Source organism: Periplaneta americana, chromosome 11, assembly GCF_040183065.1.
Source record: "Periplaneta americana isolate PAMFEO1 chromosome 11, P.americana_PAMFEO1_priV1, whole genome shotgun sequence".
Lineage (NCBI taxonomy): Eukaryota > Metazoa > Arthropoda > Insecta > Blattodea > Blattidae > Periplaneta > Periplaneta americana.
The window spans coordinates 162,598,684-162,612,521 of record NC_091127.1 but is presented as its reverse complement, the minus strand read 5'-3'; the positions used below and the strand labels follow the sequence as shown (position 1 = coordinate 162,612,521).

At 37.2% G+C, this 13,838-nt stretch overlaps 2 protein-coding genes across 2 annotated transcripts in view; both read right to left on the bottom strand.

Annotated features, from left to right (window-relative positions):
* Nucleotides 1–4,310, bottom strand: part of LOC138709535 (esterase E4-like) — a 35,671-nt gene extending 31,361 nt beyond the window's left edge. The window contains exons 1-2 of the mRNA XM_069840365.1: nucleotides 4,080–4,310; nucleotides 1,063–1,206 (exon numbers count right to left, since the gene is read on the bottom strand). Coding sequence (XP_069696466.1) covers nucleotides 1,063–1,206; nucleotides 4,080–4,259 — 324 coding nt within the window. The 5' untranslated portion in view covers nucleotides 4,260–4,310. The remainder of the gene's footprint in view (nucleotides 1–1,062; nucleotides 1,207–4,079) is intronic.
* Nucleotides 4,311–8,950: 4,640 nt separating this feature from the next.
* The window catches only part of LOC138709531 (esterase FE4-like), a 93,028-nt gene continuing 88,140 nt past the window's right edge, over nucleotides 8,951–13,838 (bottom strand). The window contains exon 10 of the mRNA XM_069840358.1: nucleotides 8,951–9,163. Coding sequence (XP_069696459.1) covers nucleotides 9,097–9,163 — 67 coding nt within the window. The 3' untranslated portion in view covers nucleotides 8,951–9,096. The remainder of the gene's footprint in view (nucleotides 9,164–13,838) is intronic.

Sequence of the window (13,838 nt, the reverse complement as noted above, 5' to 3'; positions counted from 1 at the left end):
AAATAGAAATTATCCCCTCCTAAAAGCGATTGTTCGCTTCGTTCAAGCAATGTCTTCACCCAGAGCGGTCATTGGCCCTAGCCCTCCCACATACCACTTCCGCAGAGGGCTTGTTTCGTCTTTCTACTCCACAGATTCCCGGGACGGACCATAGTCTTTGTGCAAGTATTGAGTGGTGGGGGCTAGTACAAAGCATTGTCATGGATAAATATATAATAGGATGCGAAACTGCGGTCAGCACCATCTGGATTTGGGAGTTTGAAATAAGGTGATCAGCGCCCAACGTCGTAAGTGGTGAATATTAGAACTACGTGTTGGGTACATTACCGAGAGTTCTCTATTTATCCGTTCGAGATATTGCTGTACGGGAGAGTCGAAGATGAAGATGGCGGGCTGAAACTTGCTAATAAGTGAACATAAAGTGATACGTGTGTGTATAAGCAGTGTATGTTGAACAGTGATGTTTATGGACGTTGTAAAAATAGTGTTGAATGTATTGTAAAATAATAGTAATATAATAAATTGAACTATCTAAGTAGTTCTTGCAGACTTTTCCATACCCAAAGAATACAATCCCAATTATTTTTTGTGTCTGGCTGGTTATATTTTAATCGGGTAGTGTAAAACACATTGTCTCTTTTATCTTCCTGTTGGCTCCGGTAAGAATTTTGAGTAGAATATGCTGTGAGGAATAAAACCGTAAATGTTTTATTTTAAATTGGGTTAGTTTTGAATAACGATGAGGGTGGGAGGGAATACTTTCTGCACAGTTTAACATTTTCGTCACCAGGTGCGCTGCTAAATGCATGGAGTAATTACTCTTTTCGCTACTTGGTGCGCTGCTAGATGTAATAACGCTCTCCCAGAAATAGATGGCAGCAAGATCAATTTCTACAACAGCGCCTCTAGTATGTGTTACGGTAAACTCATTAAGTTTCGCATCATATTATATATTTATCCATGGCATTGTTTGAAAACGAGAGTCTACAATGACACTCGAGCACTGATAGGCTGCAGTAACAATTTGCACTTGGATACACAACGTGCTTGCTTTCCTCTTACTTGTGGTGTATAAACGTTGAGATATAGGCAGTCTTCCTGGCCACTTAGCGGAGCTTCTGGGGTGAAGAGTCCCCTTTGAAGGCACATGGGAGCATCTTGGGTTGCGTCCAAAACTCCCGTCCATGGCTCTATGGGCTGGCACCGCTGTGAACAAGATTATTTTAATATCGCAAATTAACTAGAAAAGCAACTAAACACTCACTGTAACATAATAATAATAATAATAATAATAATAATAATAATAATACTAATAATAGACCTCATAATAACAATAATAATAATAGAACCCATAATAATAATAATAATAATAATAATAATAATAATAATAATAATAATAATAATAATAATATATTCATTCATAGTGTTCTGCCCAAGGGCATGTCTTCCATTGCAAACCCAGCATTCTCCATTTTTCCAATTATCTGCCTTCCTTTTTGTCTCCTCATAATAATAATAATAATAATAATAATAATAATAGTAATAATAATAATAATAATAATAATAATAATAATAATGGACCCCATAATAACAATAATAATAATAGACCCCATAATAATAATAATAATAATAATAATAATAATAATATATTCATTCATAGTGTTCTGCCCAAGGGCATGTCTTCCATTGCAAACCCAGCATTCTCCATTTTTCCAATTATCTGCCTTCCTTTTTGTCTCCTCATAATAATAATAATAGTAATAATAATAATAATAATAATAATAATAATAATAATGGACCCCATAATAACAATAATAATAATAGACCCCATAATAATAATAAAAAAAAATAATAATAATAATAATAATAATAATAATATATTCATTCATAGTGTTCTGCCCAAGGGCATGTCTTCCATTGCAAACCCAGCATTCTCCATTTTTCCAATTATCTGCCTTCCTTTTTGTCTCCTCATAATAATAATAATAGTAATAATAATAATAATAATAATAATAATAATAATTATTATTATTATTATTATTATTATTATTATTATTATTATTATTATTATTATTTACTGGCTTTTAAGGAACCCGGAGGTTCATTGCCGCCCTCACATAAGCCCGCCATTGGTCCCTATCCTGAGCAAGATTAATCCAGTCTCTACCATCATATCCCACCTCTCTCAAATCCATTCTAATATTATCTTCCCATCTACGTCTTTTTTCCTCCGGCCTCCCAACTAACACTCTATATGCATTTCTGGATTCGCCCATACGTGCTACATGCCCTGCCCATCTCAAACGTCTGGATTTAATATTCCTAATTATGTCAGGTGAGGAATACAATGCGTGCAGTTATGTGTTGTGTAGCTTTCTCCATTCTCCTGTAACTTCATCCCTCTTAGCCCCAAATATTTTCTTAAGAACCTTATTCTCAAACACCCTTAATCTCTGTTCCTCTCTCAAATTGAGAGTCCGAGTTTCACAACCATAAAGAACAACCGGTAATATAACTGTTTTATAAATTCTAACTTTCAGATTTTTTGACAGCAGACTGGACGACAAAATCTTCTCAACCGAATAATAACAGGCATTTCTCACATATATTCTGCGTTTAATTTCCTTCCGAGTGTCATTTATATTCGTTACTGTTGCTGTTACTGTTGTATTTAAATTTTTCCACCTCTTCGAAGGTTAAATCTCCATTTCTTATAATAATAATAATGATAATAATAATAATAATAATAATAATAAAATAATAATTTTTAGGAAAATATTTTGGGCTAAGAGGGATGAAGTTACAGGAGAATGGAGAAAGTTACACAACGCAGAACTGCACGCATTGTATTCTTCACCTGACATAATTAGGAATATTAAATCCAGACGTTTGAGATGGGCTGGGCATTTAGCACGTATGGGGAAATCCAGAAATGCATATAGATTGTTAGTTGGGAGGCTGGAGGGAAAAATACCTTTGGGGAGGCCGAGACCTAGATGGGAAGATAATATTAAAATGGATTTGAGGGAGGTGGGATATGATGGTAGAGACTGGATTAATCTTGCTCAGGATAGGGACCGATGGCGGGCTTGTATGAGGGCGGCAATGAACCTGCGGGTTCCTTAGAAGTCATTAGTAAGTAAATTAATAATAATAATAATAATAATAATAATAATAATAATAATTATTATTATTATTATTATTATTATTATTATTATTATCATTATTATTATTAATTTATTTAATCTGAAAGGATTAAGGCCATAAGGCCTTCCCTTCCATCCTACCAGATAGCACATATAAATACAAAAAAGAAATACAAATACTGATGATTATGGAGTGGACCAAGAATAATGGATGTACTATAATAAAGATGGTGATAATAATGGCACTTGTGGTGTAAGAACGTGCAAGGGAAATTATTAGCTTTTTAAGGTAAATTATCTAGTTACAGAGGTGTGAAAATTATTAGAATAATCTTAATTTTAAAGGTTTTTTTAATAGTTCCTTCACAAATATTCATTGAATTGATGAATATTGGTATATAATATTACTATACTGATATAGGATATATTTACTACTAACAATGCCGGAAAGCATTGTTGTACATTGGTATTTTTCTTATTTTACAATTGTTATGGGAATTCAGAAATTATTATATTATGTTGGCGGAATTGGAAACATAAAAAATTAATTAAGAAATGCTTTAAACAAATTGTTCTTTGCGTTTACATTGTTGTGAAGGTTCAAATGAACGTATACATCTGTTTTGTGCATATAATTTTTTATGTTTCCAATTCCGCCAACATAGTATAATAATTTCTGAATTCCCATAACAATTGTAAAATAAGAAAAATACCAATGTACAACAATGCTTTCCGGCATTATTAGAAGTAAATATATCCTACATCAGTATAGTAATATATACCAATATTCATCATTTCAATTAATATTTGTGAAGGAACTATTAAAAAACCTTTAAAATTAAGATTATTCTAATAATTTTCACACCTCTGTAACTGACATAAATTTCATGCATTAGAATATGAAACTGGTGATGTCTTCCATTGAGCACTTACTCTAAATCTCAGATCCCCCACCGGCGGTTTCGCGTAAGGGATTCCTTGGAAGGCAAATATCTTGCGACCTTTCCGCGACACGAGCTCATGCCCTCTAATTTTCCCATCTTTGAGTACGACAATATCTTCTGCCAAGACTGCGGCTACCAAGAGCAGACAAACTACCTGCGGCCTCAACATGGCTTGCTAGCACACTCTCCACTGCTGTAAATCTTCGTGCGGACGGACGACCTTGTTTACCTTGAAACATAAAAGAGAGAGTGTGTAAACAACTTATCCTTATGCAAAAACAACAAGTGTTAGAGGCACTGTTCGAAGTAAGATGGCATCCCGCGGAGTCTGCGAGCGCTGGTCTTCTATCCAGGTGGCCACGGTTCGATCCCCCGTTCTGATCTTGATGGAATTTGAGGTTGAGTAGCACAGTGTGAACGAAGTTAGAATAATAGTCTTTATACTAGGATCTCACACAATAGTTAAGATGTCCTAAGGACCCTTGCAAGGACGCGATTCTTACCTCATCCCAGTTCACCGTTAATTCATAATTCATTCATTTATTGGGCCGAAGTCTTGCTGTGTATGGTTTTCAGATGCTGATAAACTTGTAAGTTATAAGAGCTCGGAGCTCCGGACTCTGAGGTTTAAGGTCTCATCTGGGGATGGGATCTTACCCTTTAGGGCTGTGGAAGGATGGCCCGCCGGTAGCGTCGGATTCATGAATATCACCCAATGACCATCCGTCGAAATTGAAAAATCATCGAATTTAGGGCGCACAATGGGCCGATATGAGTCTTAAGTACGTGGATCTGTTCCAGACCCGGTCATTATTAGAAAGAAAGAAATGCAATTAACTGAAATAAACAGACAGACAGACATACATACAAACAAGTAAATAAATAAATAAATAAATAAATAAATAAATGAATGAATGAATGAATGAATAAATAAATAAATAAATAAGTAAATAAATACATAAATAAGTAAATAAATAAATAACTACGTAACTGAGTAATTAAGTAAGTAAATAAGTAGAAAAACTCTTCTCGGGTTCTCAGCTTTCGATGGCTAGCTCTGCCATCTTCTTCAGGAAATGAACTCTTTCATCAGGGAATAATAATAATAATAATAATAATAATAATAATAATAATAATAATAATATTTATATGTACGTTCCAGAAATATTTTCACGTTTTCCAGTGACAAAAGAGCTTTCAATATTGAATCATATTTTCGCACAGGTACTGTCGTCCGTTTGCCTACGTCACATCGCGATTTCCCCCACCTGCATCTACTCGCCCCTCCGTAAAGGCTAGTGGCTGGGCTGTCTTAGCTCTGAAAACATTAATTTCTGTTAGGAATTGAACGTCTACGTAATATTATAGAACTGTTCAAAATAACTTAAATAAAAGGGCCTCGTTAAGTAATTAACTGTCACGTGTTTCCCCCCCGTTCTACGATCCTGCGACATAACCATTTAGACGGACAGTAGATAGTATGTATGAATAATTTTATCTTTTCGGATCGGGCAGAAATGAAGATTGAATTTACAGTACGTAACGTACTCTTTTATAGAGTAGGTACAGAATTATTTCAACATGAGTTACTAGTACGAAGGACGAAACTGGTAATTGAAATTAGATGCAATAGTCTATAGTGCGATAATATGTACAAAAGAACTGAAGCACTACATTTCAGTTTATTATTATTATTATTATTATTATTATTATTATTATTATTATTATTATTATTATTATTATTATTATTATTTTACTCATATGGTCATTATTATTCGATTGCATTGGTTTAAAAATTTGAACTGAACATAAAACATGTGGATTATAAACAAAAAAAAGTGGAGTCATTGTTGCATCATGTGTGGGGATTCACCGATCTGAAATGCAGGAGGAGATGAAGGGTGGCGGGCATTATGAGTTACGTCAGTAACATCTTCATTGTGTCAGCTGGCCATCTCTATTGATTTCAAATAATCATTCTTTTATATCCTACTTCATCTTTCAAACAAATTAATTATATTTTTAAGACCAGGAATCTCTCTTCGAATTATTTGGGTGGGGCTACGCCCCTGGCAGGAGCAGGAAGTGTCTTGCTCCCCTTCCCCAAGTCGGCACCTATGCACACAGTACTGCTGTATACTGGCGTTCAAAGATATCTGACCTACGATTTTATGATCGTGTATGCGAACTTTCCAACCACGGGATAAGTCAGAACCAACTATATAAAAAAATTGACGAATTTGAAAAAAAAAAATCCGCTAGTTCTCAATAGGTGGCACCATTATTGGGGCTGTTAAAAAGTGTCGGGAAAAATGATTATGGAGGTTAAGCATAAATATTCTTGTAATTGGCAATACTGACTATTACCTTTGCCATCTATACATAGGAATAATAACTAAAGAAGGCACACTCACTTACTTACTTACTTACTTCCTTACTGGCTTTTAAGGAGCCCGGAGGTTCATCGCCGCCCTCACATAAGCCCGCCATTGGTCCCTATCCTGAGCAAGATTAATCCATTCTCTATCATCATATCCCACCTCCCTCAAATCCATTTTAATATTATCTTCCCATCTACGTCTCGGTCTCCCCGAAGGTTTTTTTCCCTTCGACCTCCCAACTAACACTCTATAAGCTTATGCATTTCTGGATTCGCCCATACGTACTACATGCCCTGCCCATTTCAAACGTCTTGATTTAATGTTCCTAATCATGTCAGGTAAAGAATACAATGCGCGTAGTTTTGCGTTGTGTAACTTTCTCCACTCTTCTGTAACTTCATCCCTCTTAGCCCCAAATATTTTCCTAAGCACCTTATTCTCAAACACCCTTAACCTATGTTCCTCTCTCAAAGTGAGAGTCCAAGTTTCACAACTATACAGAACAACCGGTAATATAACTGTTTTATAAATTCTCACTTTCAGATCTTTTGGCAGCAGACTGGATGATAGACGCTGCTCAACCGAATAATAACAGGCATTTCCCATATTTATTCTGTGTTTAATTTTCTTTCGAGTGTCATTTATATTTGTTACTGTTGCTCCCAGGTATTTTAATTTTTCCACCTCTTCAAAGAATAAATTTCCAATTTTTGTATTTCCATTTCGTACAATATTTTCGTCACGAGACATAATCATATACTTTGTCTTTTCGGGATTTACTTCCAAACCTATTTCATTATTTGCTTCAAGTAAAATTCTCTTGTTTTCCCTAATCGTTTGTGGATTTTCTCCTAATATATTCACGTCATCCGCATAGACAAGCAGCTGATGTAACCCGTTCAATTCCAAACCCTCTCTGTTATCCTAGACTTTACTAATGGCATATTCTAGAGCAAAGTTAAAAAGTAAAAGTGATAGTGCATCTCCTTGCTTTAGCCCACAGTGAATTGGAAACGCGTCTGACAGAAACTAACCTATATGACTCTGCTGTATGTTTCACTGAGACACATTTTAATTAATCAAACTAATTTCTTGGGAATACCAAATTCAATAAGAATAGAAGGAACACTTACTTACTTACTTACTTACAAATGGCTTTTAAGGAACCCGAAGGTTCATTGCCGCCCTCACATAAGCCCGCCATCGGTCCCTATCCTGTGCAAGATTAATCCAGTCTCTATCATCATATCCCACCTCCCTCAAATCCATTTTAATATTATCCTCCCATCTACGTCTCGGCCTCCCTAAAGGTCTTTTTCCCTCCGGTCTCCCAACTAACACTCTATATGCATTTCTGGATTCGCCCAAACGTGCTACATGCCCTGCCCATCTCAAACGTCTGGATTTAATGTTCCTAATTATGTCAGGTGAAGAATACAATGCGTGCAGTTCTGTGTTGTGTAACTTTCTCCATTCTCCTGTAACTTCATCCCGCTTAGCCCCAAATATTTTCCTAAGCACCTTATTCTCAAACACCTTAACCTATGTTCCTCTCTCAGAGTGAGAGTCCAAGTTTCACAACCATGTAGAAAAACTGGTAATATAACTGTTTTATAAATTCTAACTTTCAGATTTTTCGACAGCAGACTGGATGATAAGAGCTTCTCAACCGAATAATAACAGGCATTTCCCATATTTATTCTGTGTTTAATTTCCTCCCGAATATCATTTATATTTGTTACTGTTGCTCCAAGATATTTGAACTTCTCCACCTCTTCGAAGGATAAATCTCCAATTTTTATATTTCCATTTCGTAAAATAATCTGGTCACGAGACATAATCATATACACATTTTAATTAATCAAACTAATTTCTTGGGAATACCAAATTCAATAAGAATAGAAGGAACACTTACAAAAATAAATTATCGATCACTATTGATTAGTAGGGTCAGGTATCTTTGAACGTCAGTGTATCTTTGGGTGAAGTCTAGGAACATTAAAACAGTTTCTTATTTCTCATCTTCAGACTTTATTGCTTGTCGGATTTAAATACAAATAGAAGATCTGTTTGTACATTCCCTTATACACTTGTGTGTAAAATAAAGCACTTTCAATTTATGGTTCTAAACCCACGGGGCAGAATGTCTCGTCTGGTTTTTCGACTCTCGTCCAGGTCCTTACATAGTTGTTTGTAAGATGGTCGCCACTCCATGTGGCGTGGTTTTTTAACCAAAGTAGGCGGCAGGAGCAGCAACATGAGGGGTGTAGACAGCTGGAGCAGCGGCAATCAAGGGGGCGGCAACAGGAACGGCGACAGGGGTAGCAGGAACGGCGACAGGGGCAGCAGGAACGGCGACAGGGTTAGCAGGAACGGCGACAGGGGTAGCAGGAACGGCGACAGGGGTAGCAGGAACGGCGACAGGGGTAGCAGGAACGGCGACAGGGGCAGCAGGAACGGCGACAGGGGCAGCAGGAACGGCGACAGGGGCAGCAGGAACGGCGACAGGGGCAGCAGGAACGGCGACAGGGGCGGCAGCAAGAACGGCGACAGGGGCGGCGAGGGCGTGATTGTTCGAATGTGCGGTGTAGGAGCTTTTGAAGGGGGCGACGGCGTATGGCAGAGCTAAGGGGGCGACTCCGGCCATGATGGTAGTGGCCAGCAGCAGGAGAGGGGCGGCGAGGACGAGGATCTGGAAAATAATGAAGTACGGTCAATTGCGATATAATTGCACAGGCTTGAAGTCTTTTGACATACCAGATACTGTTAGCACCATGGTGAGAACACGTTAAAATTATCATGGTTTATAGAATAACTCTTCTCGGGTTCTCAGCCAGGTGAGTTGGAGATTTGCTTCCAAGCTTTCGATGGCTAGCTCTGCCAACATCTTCCGGTTATGACTTAATTCCCTGAAGATGATGGTAGAGCTAGCCATCGAAAGCTTGGAAACAAATCTGCAACTCACGTGGCTGACAACCCAAGAAGAGTTTTTCCACATCAAACGCCGGGAAAGCCTCAAGTCATACATCATGATTTATATTAAATATTTCATATTAGCATATTTCATAATATGTAAACATTAATTATAAAACAATATAGTAATATGATATTTTCGGTCCTTAACTTAATAACATGATCAAGTAAAACAGGATTTAAAATATCTCAGTGCATATGTTTTATATGTACTTGCAGTGGAAATAAATAATTGTCATTAAAATACATTTATATACAGAGTCATTCACGAGGATTTACCGTCCTTTACGGAGCAGAAGCAATTGAAAGTTTGAAATGCTTAGCGGTCAAAGCTTAACTGTGATTTTCCGATCATTACTGGACAATGACTATCAGTGTTAATGCCATATAACTCTCTATGTACATTCTATATATTTTAAGCTATGCATTGACAGTCTTGGTTCATTTTCGACAAGAAAGTGACATCCATCATTCTTGCAGTGGACTCTTCAATTATCAATCCAATCCCATAGGTAAATCTTGGTTGGCAATAATTTCTTTTTTTCCAAACGGGCCACAGTTCAGGACTGACGTCCATTTGTAATAGAACAACATTTCTACACCCACATTTCACATATAACTATCAACTAGACTGAAATTCTTTTGTTGTAAAATGATGCGCCGACCTGTAAACCGCCAATTCCAACAGTAAAGTCGTTTTTCGAAAAGATGGACTGAAGCTCTTTTGGAAAGGAGGGATTCAATTACAAAAGAGGGTCTTGCACTTACCGGGTTAACTTCTCCGTGTGCCGAACATTCGGCACACTTCGTCGAGGAGCCTCTCGTAGGAGTTGCGAGGCTCCTCTTGGGCTGGGGCTTCTGGTGGTGGGCTCTCTTCGGATGGAGGTGGTGGTGGTGGCTCTTCTCCCAGGATTTCTACGAGAGGATCTGCGAAAGTTACATGTCTGTGATAATCTTCCTCTGGTTCTATTGTCGTCTCTTCTTTGTCATTTTTCTCAGGTTCATTATCTTTGGTTTCCTGTACATCTTTCTCGGGTTCCTTATCATTGGTGTCGTCATCTATTTCGGGTTCCTGATCCGTGGTTTTGTTATCATCTTTTTCAGGTTTCTTATCTTTCCTTTTCTGGTCATCTTTTTCAGGTTTCTTGCCCTTGGTTTTGTGGTCATCTTGTTCAGGTTCCTTATTCTTGGTTTTGTTGTCTTTCTCAGGTTCCATATTCTTGGTTTCGGAATTATCACTGTCAGTTGCTCTAGGGTCTTCTTTTGAGCTGCCACTCCCAGGTTTCCTTTTATCTTTCGTGGCAGTGGCAGGTTTTTTGCCAGGTCCTTGTCCGCTTGTGCCTGGGGGGCTATTTCCGTTTTTGTCCGGTTTTATTACATACAGTTTTGTAACATCCCGGAGGGGCGGTTTTTCTTTATTTTTATTGTATAGGAGGTAAGCTCCAATTGTGGCCCCTCCGGTGACCGCCACTTTAGTTGCGGTCCCTGTATTCGACCAAGATCTCGCTAGCGTACGTGCAATAACTCTTGCGGTCCACATCTTTCCTGTTGTAATTTGAGGAACGTTTCCAGGCAACGCACAACATAGGCTCTATTGTGAAAATGCATTATTAACTAAGCACATCACAGCCAAAACAATGGGTTTGTTCCAGCAAGAAACTCAGAACTAATACCGAACTTCTTTCGACGCATGCGCCAGTTGTGTACGGTGTCAGGACAAGTTCGGGATTTTACGTTGTTCGAACGTTTCTTGAACTGTTCTCTCACGGCCTTCGGAGTTTCTTCCCATATTAAAATTATAATCATCTTCCGAACTTAATTTGTCATAAACTATATCACTCACCTTGCAAATCACTCACGATCGACCAATTTCACTCGTTCGGAACGAGTTCTAAAGCTTGTTGGAAAATGGATCTGGGAGTTCAGTATCGGTTTGGAATCAGTTCCAGTCTTGTTGGAACACACTGAGCTACTGCGCATGAGGAGGCAGTTCAGAATCGATTTCCGAACGTGCTGGAACAAATCTATTGAGACGATTCGGTTGTTACTCACTAGTTGAATGTTTTATCTGTCAATTGAATCGCTTATTTCAGAAACCAGTCAAGCTCCAAGTTTGCCAGTTGTGTGCCATAGTGTTCTGCCCAAAGGCAGGTTTTTCACTGCAAACCCAGCATTCTCCAGTCTTTAATATTTTCTGTTTTCCTCTTTGTCTCCTCATATGATCTTATATCTTAATGTCGTCTTTCATCTGAAATCTTCTTGTGCACCGAACTCTCCCGTTCACCATTCCTTTCAGTGCATCATTTAGTATGCAGTTTCTTCTCAACCAGTGACCCAGCCAATTCTTTTCCCTCTTTCTGATCAGTTTCAGCATCATTCTTTCTTCACATACTCTTTCCAACACAGCTTCGTATCTTATTCTGTCTGTCCATTTCACACGATCCATCCTTCTCAATATCCACATTTCATATGCTTCTATTCGCTTCTCTTCACTTCGTCGTAATGTCCATGTTTCTACACCATACAATGTTACATTCCACACAAAGCACTTCACTAGTCTCTTCCTTTGTTCTTTTTCCAGAGGTCCGCAGAAGATGCTCCTTTTTCTGTTAAAAGCTTCCTTTGCCATTACTATTCTCCTTTTGACTTCTTGGCAGCAGCTCATGTTACTGCTTATAGTACACCGTAAGTATTTGAAGCTGTCCACTTGCTCTACTGCCTCATTTAGAATTCACAAGTTTATCTTCTTTACTTTTCTTCCTATGACTATGATCTTCTTCCTGTTGGTATATATCTTCATTCCATACTGCTCACAGCTGTCACTTAGCTCTTGCAGCATATTCCTTAGCATCATCTCCTCTTCTGCTAACAACGCCATATTGTATGCTAATGTGCTGTAGGCAGTGTAGGCTGTAGGCTGCTATATATTGCATAATGAATGCGTCCGCCTGGATAGTTCAGTTAGTGAGTAAAAACATTTATTGTTAATACTGTACTGTTTTTTGATTAAATAAAATCCTAATGAAAATTATCAAACTCAAAATCGTAATAGTTCCTAATTCACATAAATGATTGCATTACTTTTCTTCTCTCCTATACCTAGTAAAGTGATTTGTTTGTATTTTATACTACAGAATCATCAAATTGCGGTCTTTCTGGTTCTCAACCGTTAATCCAAAGATATACAGTAGCCAAGTTAATATTAAAAATGTTGGTAAAAACAAAATGATGTCTCGGTACATCGTACTGATATTTTTCTAATAGATGACGTCATCTCAGAATTCTCTAACTGGGATCAATTTGCACTGTCTCCAGGTCAAGGGTTTATGGTCAGTAACAACGGCCTAGAAGGTACGGTCTGGAACGTTTATCTATCCCCAGGTCAACACTCATTTTTGACACGTAGAATGCGCTTCACTTGGTCTATAAACCACACGACTGTCTATAATCACACCAATGCCTTGCACAATCTCTATGTATTAACTCCGGTTAATATTATTCTCGTAACAGATTAGACTGTAAGCACGCGTTTTATTTTTTATTAAAAATTATTATTATTTTTTTAATGCCAACATATCTTTGAGAAGTATACGTTAAAGAACATGCAGTAAAATTTTCTAACTTTGTAGCATAATGTTTGTGGATTCCTTAGCAATGTGAATGCAGAGATGTGGACAAAAGAAAAGAGCAAAAAAAATTACTTAAATTTGTGTATGTTTTATACTTAATGAGCGCAGCCTTTTTAAAGAGGACGTAATTCATGACAAAACCGTCGTAAGGTTCTAAAATCTCGTCAAAGTGTAAAGTAGGCACTACAGCTCATTTTCTACAAAAAAAAAAAAAAAAAAAAAAAAAAAAAAAAAAAAAAAAAAAAAAAAAAAAAAAACGTGATTTTGGACGAAAAAACTACAAAATTTTCATCTATTCCATCTCTTAAGAGCCAAATTCCCTACAGAAACAATTAAACGTAATGACCAAATCAGTACTTGCAAGACAAATCGACGTGGGCGGAAGTAGTGAGGGTCTTAGGTCAGCCACGATTGGGAACCCTCCCCCCACCAGTCGCACTAAAATAAAATCGCGCATCATGCATGTTTTGTTTTATGCTCTATTCAGTAATAGTACATTACGCAACGAGCCTATAATAATAATAATAATAATAATAATAATAATAATAATAATAATAATAATAATAATAATAATAATAATAATAATGTTTTATTTTCGCTGGCAGAGTTAAGGCCATAAGGCCTTCTCTTCCACTCAACCAGCCTTAATCAATACAATACATAAATTTAAATTACAAATATTTTCACTACACTTAAAAGGTTCTCCAGCAATAATCTTCACTACACATTTATTTAAATTTAGATAAATCTATAAGGTAAAGTAGT